The sequence below is a fragment of the Phycodurus eques genome, chromosome 2 (genome assembly GCF_024500275.1).
Source record: "Phycodurus eques isolate BA_2022a chromosome 2, UOR_Pequ_1.1, whole genome shotgun sequence".
Taxonomy (NCBI): Eukaryota; Metazoa; Chordata; class Actinopteri; order Syngnathiformes; family Syngnathidae; genus Phycodurus; species Phycodurus eques.
Genome location: NC_084526.1, coordinates 30,300,308 through 30,312,097, shown reverse-complemented (window position 1 = coordinate 30,312,097; position 11,790 = coordinate 30,300,308). Strand labels below are relative to the sequence as shown.

Genomic DNA, 11,790 nt, shown 5'->3' with positions numbered 1-11,790 from the left:
TCGATCTGCATTTATTTACATTGTTCCTCCAGTTGTAACATGAAACTTATAACTACATACAGATTTTTTTTTAATGCAAACATTTGCACACTTATACGCTGTGGTAGGTGCTTCTGGAGTTTTCCATGAAAGACAATGCTTCCAGTCGCAGGCCTACAGTCGCGAAAGGGACAATGTAATGTGGCATGCTCCCGCCATTAACTGACAAATCAAAAGTGTTTTCTCGGGATATGTTTTTTACCAACGTCTGTTTTTTTTTAAAATAAATCTTTTGCGCAATCCATGTCCCTTCCATCTCAATATTGTATTAATCCTTGCATTTCTGTTTTTGTATTTACATTTTTTGTGCCTATTTTAAGTGAAATCGCACTCTTATAATACTGTTTCTACTGTTCACTATTATTATTACTGTATTACAATTATCCATCCATCCATTCTTTGAGCCGCTTCTCCTCACTGGAGTTGCGGGCGTGCTGGAACCTATCCCAGCTATCTTCGGGCAAGAGGCGGGGTACACCCTGAACTGGTTGCCATCCAATCGCAGGGCACATAACAAACAAACAACCATTCACACTCACATTCACACCTACAGGCAATTTAGAGTTGTCAATTAACCTACCATGCATGTTTTTGGGATGCGGGAGGAAACCAGAGTGCCCGGAGAAAACCCACAGAGGCACGGGGAGAATATGCAAACTCCACACAGGCGGGGCCAGGGATTGAATACCGGTCCTCGGAACTGTGAGGCAAACGCTCTCACCAGTTGTCCGCCGTTCCACCTGTATAACAATTATCATGATTATTATTTGAAGGGAGACTTAATAATAATTTGGTTGAAAAATACTATTTTCATTTTCAAATGACAAACATCTTGAATGTTAAATTATCATGCACATTAACAGGATGATGTTAGTTAGATAACAGGTTACACGCCCACGCCTGTTTCACACAGATATTCCTCAGAATTGATGCTGTAACAGAAGATCCAGCATTTTTCTGTTTTTGCCACACCATGAACAAAGCAAAGTGAGATACTGCCCCACAGCATCCCGCTATCAAATTGCTTTCAACAACTTGCTGTCAGCTGTTGTCTGACTTATTACTTGCTTAACCCAAGTAATGACTTGACGAGACTTTCTTTAAATTTAGCAAGGAGTCGACTTACATGATTTTTGCCACATATTTTTGCTTGGAACTTGAAGGTCTCTGAGAATTGAGACTTTCTTGTACTTACACATACACTACTCACAAAATGGTTAGGATATTCAGCTTTCAAGTGAAATTTCAGGATGAACCTAAAATGCACAATAACCTTTACAGGTGAACTTCACTTGACCTTCTCTAAACTTTTGCAGATGTACAACTGTTAAATTTTTCACTACCTCTCCATTGCGATGCTTCGAATAGAATATTCTCAGAGGGAAGTGGTCACTGAACTGAAAGTGTCACAGTGTCATCAGCAGGTTGCAATAGAGACCGGAATCTGTTGTGAATTTAGCCGTTCAACTCCTTGTTAGAGAAGTTGTGCAAAAAGTACTGAAATATAGAGCAGTTTGCCATGTGCATTGAAAGTTTTAAAGAAAGTCTAATTAATTTCACTTGTGAAGTACATGTAGAGTGAATTTTAGGTTCATCCTGAAATTTCACAGCATACTTCAAACATCCCTAACTTTTTCTGAGTCGTATGTGACCTCTGCCGTTCTACATGCAAGAACAGAGGAGTGACCACAAACAAAAATTATACATATATTAAAAAAAAAAAAAAAAAAAAAAAATGGACTCAGCAGTGACGTCACCCATTATGTTTGGTGATCCTATCATGCATCTAATTGTCTACGGAAGCGTATTGCATTCACTTGGATAAAAAAGAAAACTCCTGTTTTTCTGAGTAATTTTTTTGAGGGCTTTGTTTTTTTGAATATTTTTTTCCCACCTGTTTTTCTGACAATTTTTTTTCTGAGTTATCAAGACACATCGAACTCACGCGAGAACCTGCGAACTGCAGGAGACTCTTTGCGGACTCATTATTGGCGGATTACTGCTGGGCCGGATTGTGGTATACACGCCGGGGAAGCAGACTCCGGTGCCTCTGTTGCACACCCTACGGGTCCAGTATTTTCATCAGTCTCCTGATCGTCTCTCGAGTCACCACGTAGCCAGCCTGAATGCATTTTAATGCATCATCTTGTATCCATGGAGCATACCCATCTGTCCAACTGATTCTGGACAAACATTGCTGTATCTAGCAGATCTGAATGGGCTTTCCTCCTGAACAAACGCAAAGTCCGCAGGTGCTTGCGTAATGTTGACAAACTAATGACAATACCATCTATGTGACTCAAAGACAGGCGTATCTCCCAGTGTCTTAAACCCATATCAAAATAAAACTTGATCAAACTAAATAAGCCGGTCATGTTGCTTACTACAGAGTCCGCAAAGAGTCACTTGCAGTTCGCAGGTTCTTGCGTGAGTTTGATGTGTCCCGATAACTCAGAATTTTTTTAATTAGAAAAACAGGTGGGGAAAAAAATTAGTCAGAAAGAAAAAAACATTTGTCAGAAAAACAGGTGGAAAAAAATTGTCAGAAAAACAGAAAAAAATTAAAAAAAACAAAGCCCTCAAAAAAATTACAATACGCTTCTGTAATTGTCTGATTGCGGGATGCCAAGTGAAATTGCACGCAGTTTTGCCAATACAGTAATCTCTGCATATTCAGAGTTGACTATTCACAAATTCACCTACTTGCGTTCTGTGGAACAAATCCCCAGCCATTTGCTGAAAAACACTAACATATTCTCATTTTTTGTGCTGTTTCTGACATGTCCTAAAATGCCATAAAATGGCACCAAAGCCATAATAGGAAAGTGGTACATTGGTGCCAATGAAGTAAATTGAAGTGATACATCTCGATTGAAAGACAAGTCTTCACTCCACATGCACACAAATGTTCATCTTTTCAAAATCAAATAATTTGTAAGCCATTTTTTAATGGTAATACGAGTTTGACATGATATTAGTGTTTTGGGGTCATAGTTAGTGGTATATATACGGTTTAAACCAATAATACAGGTAATTATAAACATTTTGGGAAGCAGCAGCGCGTCATCCTGATTACTATATTTTGTTTTGCTGTTTTCTGCATTTAAAGCCCCAATGTTGAGGGATTGCCACATGAAAGAGGCTTCAAGTCTTTGGTTTATTTAGAGTCCTTCATTGACTGCTGCTGTTCTCACCAGTACATTTGTGTCTGTCAACCTGAAACTTATGAGTAAATCTTTTATCACACACACTGCATCCAAAAACTTTCTCCCCGGTGTGTGTTTTCATGTGTGTTGCCAAAGCTGAACGAACCCTAAAATTTTTGTTGCAGACTGAGCATGTGTACGGTCTCTCTCCGGTGTGCGTTCTTGTGTGTATTATCAAGCTTCCTTTTTGAGTGAACCTTTTGCCACAAACTGAGCAGGCGAAGGGTTTTTCTCCTGTGTGCGTTCGCATGTGTATCATCATGACTGAGTGCACTCTAAAACTTGTGTTGCAAACCGAGCAGGTGAAAGGCTTTTCCCCAGTGTGTGTTCTTGTGTGCGATATCAAATGGCCTTTGTGAGCAAATCGTTTATCACAAAACGGGCAGGTAAAAGGTTTCTCCCCAGTGTGCGTTCTCATGTGTGTAGCTAATGCAGAATTATCGCGGAAACTTTTGGTGCAGAGTGAGCAGGTATAAGGTCTTTCTCCTGTGTGTGTTCTCGTGTGCGCCACCAAACTTGCCCTCTGAGAGAACTTCTTGTCACAAAGCGAGCATGCAAAAGGTTTTTCTCCAGTGTGACATCTCCTGTGTCTTTTCAATGTTGAGTTGTCACTAAAGGTTTTGTCACAATCAGTGCATTTAAGGTGTCCACTGTCCGTCTGACATCTGACATCACCTTTAGGCTCCTCAGCATCAGGAAAGTGTGACGATGCGTCATCACTGTCTGATCGTGGCGCTAAGAGACTGTCTGCTCGGGATCGTCTCTTTTCGCTTCGACTGTGTTGAAGCTGCGAGGAGTGAGGCACATCTTCATCATCTTCACTCTTCACATGGACGACAGCCAACGGGAACTTGGCAATGTCAGCCTCCTCTTCTTCCTCTTTAACCCAAGCGGGCTCTATGTCCTCCTGCTGTACCCCAGAGCTCCATTCCTGCTGTTCAGGGAGAAGCTCATCTTCACTGGAACTTTTTGCAGGTCTAACCCCACCAACGTCATCCATTCTTCCTGCATCTGAAGCAAACAATGTCAAAGCTCAATATTAATACGCTTGGTAAAGGTCAGGTACAGGAATCAAACTATACAGGTACTGTGTGTGTGCGTGCGTGTGTGTGTGTGTGTGTGTGCGTGCGTGTGTGTGCGTGTGCGCGCGTGCGCGTGTGTGTGTGTGTGTGTATATATATATATATATATATTATATATACACACACACACACACACACACACACACACACACACACACACACTCCAGTGTATAACACGCAGTGTATATACACAATATACACACACATACTCACATACTCCAGTGTATAACACACAGTGTACACACACACATATATACACCTATATACACATACATACATAATACATACATACATAAATACATACATATATTATACATATATAATATACACATATATATATATCCATATATTATACATATATACACATACATATATATATATACATACATATACACGTATATACGTTATCCTGCTGCAGAACCCAAGTGCACGTCAGCTTGATGTCATGAACCGATGGATGAACATTTCTCCTTCGGGAATTCATGATTTCAAGTTGTCCAGGTCCTGAAGGATATAAGCGGCCCAAGACCATTCATACTACTACCACCATGTTTGACTGTTGGTATGATGTTCTTTTTCTGAAATGCTGTGCTACATTTAAGCCAGATGTAACGAGACACCTTCCAAAAAGTTACAGTTTCATCTCGTCACTCCATATAATATTTTTTCAAAAGTATTGGGAACCATTCGGATATTTTATTTTGCAAAAGTAAGACAGGCCTTTACATTCTCTTTGGTCAGCAGTGATTTTTGCCTTGGAACTCTGCCATGGATGTCATTTTTGCCCAGTCTCTTCCTTATTTTTGTGTCATGAACACTGACCTTAACTAAGGCAAGTGAAGCCTTCAGTCCTTTAGAAGTTGTTCCGAGTTCCTTTGTGGCCTCCTGGATGCCACTCCTGGGACTGCCACTGTTCCATGTTATCTCCATGTGAGAATAATGGCTCTCCCAACGCTTTAGAAATGGCTTTTGTAACCCTTTCCAGACTGATAGATGTCAATTGTTTTCTTTCTCAACTGTTCTGGAATTTCTTTGGATTGTGCCATGTTGTTACAGCTTTTTAAATATTTTGTCTGACTTGATCTTATCGGGACAGATTCCATTTAAGTGACATCTTGATTGAACGTGTCTAGAGGTAATCAGACTTGGTTCTAATGAGTGAAAATTAACCAAAAATTGTGATTAGCCTCAATTCATGACTTAACAAGGGGGGTAATTACTTTTTCACATGGGGCTAGGTAACTGAATATTTTATATAGTATATATTGAATATTTTATACAGTATATATTGTTGTTGTGCACTTGCCAGTGTGTCATAGCCACCTGCATGAACAACAATGGAAGGAGTTCCAAAGGTGATACAATTTAGATTTAAGGCTTTAATGTTTTCGATTAAGTCTGCAAAAAGAGTATGCCAACCTGCATTGCTTGCAAATCGAGCATGAAAAACACAACAAGGTCAAACTTCATCCGTCACTACAAAACTCACGAAGACAAGTAAGCTAAATTAACCGTTTAGCTAGCTGGTCAAACATTAAGTTTCATAGACTGGTTTAGGACGATTAAAATGGTCGGCCTGGCGCCGGTGCTCGGGTGGGCGGTTCCTCCAGCCTTCGGGTTCACATACCCGGCCTCCGAAGGTGGCGCTCGCTCGCACGCCACCTTGGTTGGCCACACTCCCTGGCGAGACCCAGACGCCACGTCTCCCTCTGCACAGAGCTCCTCCTCTCGTGCCCGCCATCAGCCGCCGCCCCTCTATTGGCATCTGCTGTTAACCTGTGGCGGGCCTCCCGGTGAGCACACACTTTCTCCAGCCAGCCCCAGACGGATGAGCATGGACCTTTTCATTCCGGCTCTCCTCCTCCTCCCATCTTAGTCGCGGCGGCCGCACCTTTCGGTTGCCGCGGGCGCAATCCGCGGGCGCAATCCTACCCCACCACCACCGCTGAGGCTACCTGGTTAATCCTGCTAGTAACATATGCTTGTCTCAAAAGATTATGATTAGCCACACTGAATTTCACCATTAAAATGTCATCTGTAGTGCTGGCTCTGTGATAATGTTTTCTGCACTATTTAAAAAAAAAAAAAAAAAAACAGCATCCATCCATCCATTTTCTGAGCCGCTTCTCCTCACTAGGGTCGCGGGCGCGCTGGAGCCTATCCCAGCTGTCATCGGGCAGGAGGCGGGGTACACCCTGAACTGCTTGCCAGCCAATCGCAGGGAACATAGAAACAAACAACCATTCGCACTCACAGTCATGCCTACGGGCAATTTAGAGTCTCCAATTAATGCATGTTTTGGGGATGTGGGAGGAAACCGGAGTGCCCGGAGAAAACCCACCGCAGGCACGGGGAGAACATGCAAACTCCACACAGGTGGGGCTGGGGATTGAACCCGGGTCCTCAGAACTGTGAGGCTGACGCTCTAACCAGTCGTCCACCGTGCCAGACCACAGCATATGAAACATAATTTAATGACCATTGTCAACTGTACAGAGTCAGTGCTTCTAAATAAATTAACAAACCCGACTGAGTGATTTAATTAAAGTGGACACAGGAGGAATGCAGATTTGTTCACATTACTTTTTTAAATATATTCATGTCATGTATTATTCCCTTAATTCTAAATCTCTTCATTCTCCAGTAGCCCATTAGATACACATCTAATTATATTTGACCAACAGACAACAGTCTTGGCTTTTGCTTAAGTGTGTTCTCTTTAAGTACCGTAGACGTTACAAGGCTGTCATCACAAAGTACACAACATAGTTTGTTCAGAAATAAAGTTCAGTTCAATTGAGTTTGAAATACAACGTTAAAACAATTCAGTACAATGAATTCAATCAATCATAACCTCAGTTATTCATTTAACTTTTATTGGGTGTGAATACGTTTTTTTATGTTATGATTTATGGGGGGGGGGGGGGGGGGGGGTTGTGTAAAAACATTTTATTACCACTCCAATATAAGTTTTGACTGGAGCAAGATTGCATGACTTGACTTGCTGATACCAAGTAATGACTTGACTTGCTTGATTCCCCCCATAGTGACTTGGGACTTGCTTGAGACTTAAAGGTTATGACTTGAGACTTCCTTGTGACTCTGCCACGCTCACATTCACACCTATGGACAATTCAGTCTTCAATGAAGCTAATATGCACGTTTTGAGATGGAATGTGGAAGAAAAGTCAAGTAAGCACATGTGTAGAACATGCAAGCAAAGTGAAGACCTGAGCAGAGATTTAAAACCCAAACAGAACTATTGAGGCAAACGTTCTAAACACTAGTCACCGTGCACCCCAGATTTCATCGTAAAATGAAAATTAATCATTGGACATTGACAAGTCAATTCACATAGTTAATGTATGATGCATTTAATAGACTTAACAATTCGTAAGTTTCAGTTAAAGGGGAAAACAGAAAGCCAAAGAACAAGTGAGAGAAGTGAACAAACCTGCTCTGTTTGATCCAAACGAAGGCTTGAAAACAGCGTCCAAAATTTGACGTTGTCGCTCGTTCTCCGCTTTTGTACGACAAAGTTCCTCCTCGTACTCTGCTATTGTTCTTTGGAACACTACAAATATTTCGTCAACGGCCGCACTTAGTCGCTGATTCAGCAACGCTCTCAGCATTTGCACTTTGCACATTTTCACACGACAATCACAACACTTTCCACTCACACTCGACCTCTTTGTTCACAGCGAGCAAGCTAAGCTAATCTTGAGGGGCCTTCAGGCAGTCAGGAAAAAAACAACAACTATGTTTTACAGTGTTATACCAAATATAAACACATTCTGAATACAGAAGAAAAGACGCAGCAATGGACGCATTAACAGGTACGTTGGTTTTCTCAATGCTAATGTTCATCCTCAGCCATTTTTCTTCTTTGTTTCTTTTTTGCAGCTTCTTCTTCGTTTGTGTACCGGCGGTTTACAAACTGTATTAGTGCGTTACCGCCACCCAGTGATTTTCAATAGTACTGCTTCAGTTTGCATCGACATTAAACATCAATCCATCCATTTTCCGTACCGTTTATCCCCCACTAGGGTCCCGGGCGTGCTGGCCCCTAAATTAACTGACTCCGGGCGAAAGGCGGGGTACACCCTTGATTGGTCGCCAGCCTATCGCGAGGCACATAGAAACAAAAAAACAGTCGCACTCATATTCACACCTAAATTGAGATACTGAAAAAGTGAAGTGTAAAATAGCTAATTTAAGAGAATTATATTCTGAGATATTTTATACATATTTTGTTTTATGAAAATTAACAATTGAGATGGTGAATCAAAGCAGTAATCATTACAGATGATTGGGTGGCGGTAATGCAGTACCGTCATAGTTTGCAAACCGCCATTAAACACAAAAAGGACAATCCGGACCCACACTCCTTTTCAAAAGATGGCGCTAATGCAACAAAAGTTGTTTGCCAACCGCCAAAAGAAAGTCGGAAAAAGAAGAAAGACGAAACGCGGAAGTTAGCAAGAGATCACGGGGAAGATGTGTAGTGAGCTTGTCAAGTATGTTTACGCTTTTGCTATTTTGTCGGTGCCATTCATTGTATGTGGTAAGCACAGCAAACGTTCCTAAATAATCCCTTCAAAACTCGACTCGGTACACTTTGAAGCTTCTCGACTTATTTTAGTTTAGTTGGCTTGTTGCAAACAAAGTGACGCGGAAGTAAGCAAAACGTCGCGAAAGTGTGTGTGTGTGTGTGTGAGAGAGAGAGAGAGAGAGTGTAGTGATTGTGCGACAAGAATGACAACACCATACGAGGAGGAACTTTCACCAACAAAAGACAACGAGCGACAACGTCAACTACTGGACGCTGTTTTCAAGCCCCAAGATGAACCACACCGAGCAGGTAAATGTGTTCACTCATTATAGTAGTGATGGCGAGATGAAGCATCGTAACACTTCTGCCATTGGTTCGAGTAATGGTTCATTTCTTGATTCTTCATATGTGCACACGAAATATATATATATATATATATATATATATATATATATATATATATATAAATATATATAATATAATATATAATCTCTCTATATATATATAGATTATATATTATATAGATATGTATAATATATATATATATATATATATATATTATATATAATATATATTATATATAATATATCCATCCATCCATTTTCTGAGCCGCTTCTCCTCACTAGGGTCGCGGGCGTGCTGGAGCCTATCCCAGCTGTCATCGGGCAGGAGGCGGGGTACACCCTGAACTGGTTGCCAGCCAATCGCAGGGCACATAGAAACAAACAACCATTCGCACTCACAGTCATGCCTACGGGCAATTTAGTCTCCAATTAATGCATGTTTTTGGGATGTGGGAGGAAACCGGAGTGCCCGGAGAAAACCCACGCAGGCACGGGGAGAACATGCAAACTCCACACAGGCGGGGCCGGGGATTTAACCGGGGTCCTCAGAACTGTGAGGCTGACACTCTAACCAGTCGGCTACCGTGCCCACTATACTATATATATATATATATATATATATATATATATATATATATGTATATATATATATATATATATATATTATATATATACACACACACAGGCACACACGTGTGTGTATAATGTTAATGTGTGATGAGTTTGTGTGTGTGCTTTGGGATCATACCTTGTGATGTATTTATAGTTTAAACCAGTGCTGTCAAAATTAAGGACCTCGCAAGCCAAACTCAATATTTTTTTAAAATTTACTCAGATTTGTCATGTTTTCCCTTCTCTCCAGATATGTAATGTTAAACCTTTTCATATGAAAACAAACTTAACTGAATCTGGAGTAAGCAGATTTTATTATCAACACATGAGAAATCCATCCATCCATTTTCTGAGCCGCTTCTCCTCACTCGGGTCGCGGGCGTGCTGGAACCTATCCCAGCTGTCATCGGGCAGGAGGCGGGGTACACCCTGAACTGGTTGCCAGCCAATTGCAGGGCACATTGAAACAAACAACCATTCGCGCTCACAGTCATGCCTACGGGCAATTTAGAGTCTCCAATTCATCGCATGAGAAATCAAATGTGCAATATAAGACACATTTGTTTCTCATTTAAATAGATACAATTTGTAGATCTGAAATCTAAAATCTGTTGTGGACAGATAATCTGCCTCCCACCTTTCTTGAAAGCTCCTGTTTCTCATCTTTTGTTTGGCCATGATTGAGGAGGGGAGGTGTATATTTGCCCGAGGAGATTGGTAGCATAGTTGCGAATGACTGCACCAGAAAAGGAGAAGGTGCTTACCGGTCTCGAATGATGAGCCAACACACGAGCAAAGCATTCTGGGATTTGTAGTTTTCGCGGCACATGCGCTATATACTGGCGGGCCAACATACATTTGATATTGTTTCGTGTTTCGTAATTACAGTTTTACATGTGGTTTCAACTATTAACCTAAGCAATTATATACATCTTTAGGGCCGCATCATATACTTGTTCTTTTTTATTTGTTTTGCTATTCACTGCATTATCCCCTCTGAGTAGCGAGGGATTACTACTGACTAACTTCCATTCTGAGAAAAATGGCAATTATTATTATTATTTTTTTAATGGCTCTTTTTTCAATTGATCCTCCTGCAAGATACTCCTATTTGGCACCGTAATAATAAAGTATGAGCTGGCTGAGGAAAGCTTGACTTTTTTTGTGTGTCCCGCCACAGATGTCAGTAAAGAAGATCAGCCGGAGTGGCGCTCCAGGGTAGAGCAGCAGGAGCCAGAGCCCCACCACGTAAAGGAGGAAGAGGAGGAGGCTGATATCACAAAGCTGCCATTTCATCGTGTAATTGTGAAGAGTGAAGATGATGAAGACAAAGGTCAACGTGAGGCGAACATTGTGACGCCTCAGAGCAGCGGTTTAAGTCAACACATGACATCAGAGAGTGATGGAGAGCACTGCGGAGGATCACAAGCAGATAGTGACGACACAGCGTACTCTCCGGACACTGATGATGAAGGTGATGCGACATGTCACATGGACAAGAAAAACTCAAAATGTTCTCGGTGTGGGAAAACCTTTGGAAACAGCTATTATTTGAAAAGACACATGAGGACCCACACTGGAGAGAAACCGTTCCTCTGCATGGTCTGTGGTAAAAGATTCTTGATAAAAGGACATATGATTATACACAATAGAATACACACTGGAGAAAAACCTTATTCCTGCTCAGTGTGCCACAAAAGTTTTTCTCATCAGTCAGCATTTATTCGACACAAAAGGACACACACCAGTGAGAAGCCTTTTACTTGCTCAACATGTGGTAAAAGTTTCACTCTGGGGGAAAGTTTGAAAACGCACAAAAGAACTCACACTGGAGAGAAACCATATTCCTGTCGAGTCTGCAACAAAGGCTTTTATGATCGCTCAGCATTTGTTCGACACACAAGGATACACACTGGCGAGAAGCCTTTTACCTGCTCAGTGTGTGGTATCCAATT

At 41.3% G+C, this 11,790-nt stretch overlaps 2 protein-coding genes across 3 annotated transcripts in view; one reads left to right on the top strand and one right to left on the bottom strand.

Moving 5' to 3' along the window:
• LOC133399102 (zinc finger protein 501-like) lies at positions 1 to 8,225 on the bottom strand. Of its 2 annotated transcripts, XM_061670229.1 has the most exons (3): positions 7,782 to 8,225; positions 3,921 to 4,256; positions 1 to 779 (listed from the first exon to the last, which is right to left on the bottom strand). In XM_061670229.1, exons 1-3 carry the CDS (start codon positions 7,972 to 7,974, stop codon positions 757 to 759), a joined length of 552 nt encoding a protein of 183 aa, XP_061526213.1. In that variant the 5' UTR covers positions 7,975 to 8,225; the 3' UTR covers positions 1 to 756. The 2 variants fall into 2 exon arrangements, with proteins under 2 accessions (XP_061526213.1, XP_061526212.1); XM_061670228.1 differs by lacking the exon at positions 1 to 779 and having other exon boundaries at positions 2,485 to 4,256.
• A 542-nt stretch (positions 8,226 to 8,767) lies between these two features.
• The window catches only part of LOC133399098 (gastrula zinc finger protein XlCGF17.1-like), a 4,540-nt gene continuing 1,517 nt past the window's right edge, over positions 8,768 to 11,790 (top strand). Inside the window, exons 1-2 of the mRNA XM_061670225.1 lie at positions 8,768 to 9,188; positions 11,016 to 11,790. The exon at positions 11,016 to 11,790 is cut by the window's right edge and continues 1,517 nt beyond it. Of these exons, the coding sequence (XP_061526209.1) occupies positions 9,083 to 9,188; positions 11,016 to 11,790 (881 nt within the window). The 5' untranslated portion in view covers positions 8,768 to 9,082. The remainder of the gene's footprint in view (positions 9,189 to 11,015) is intronic.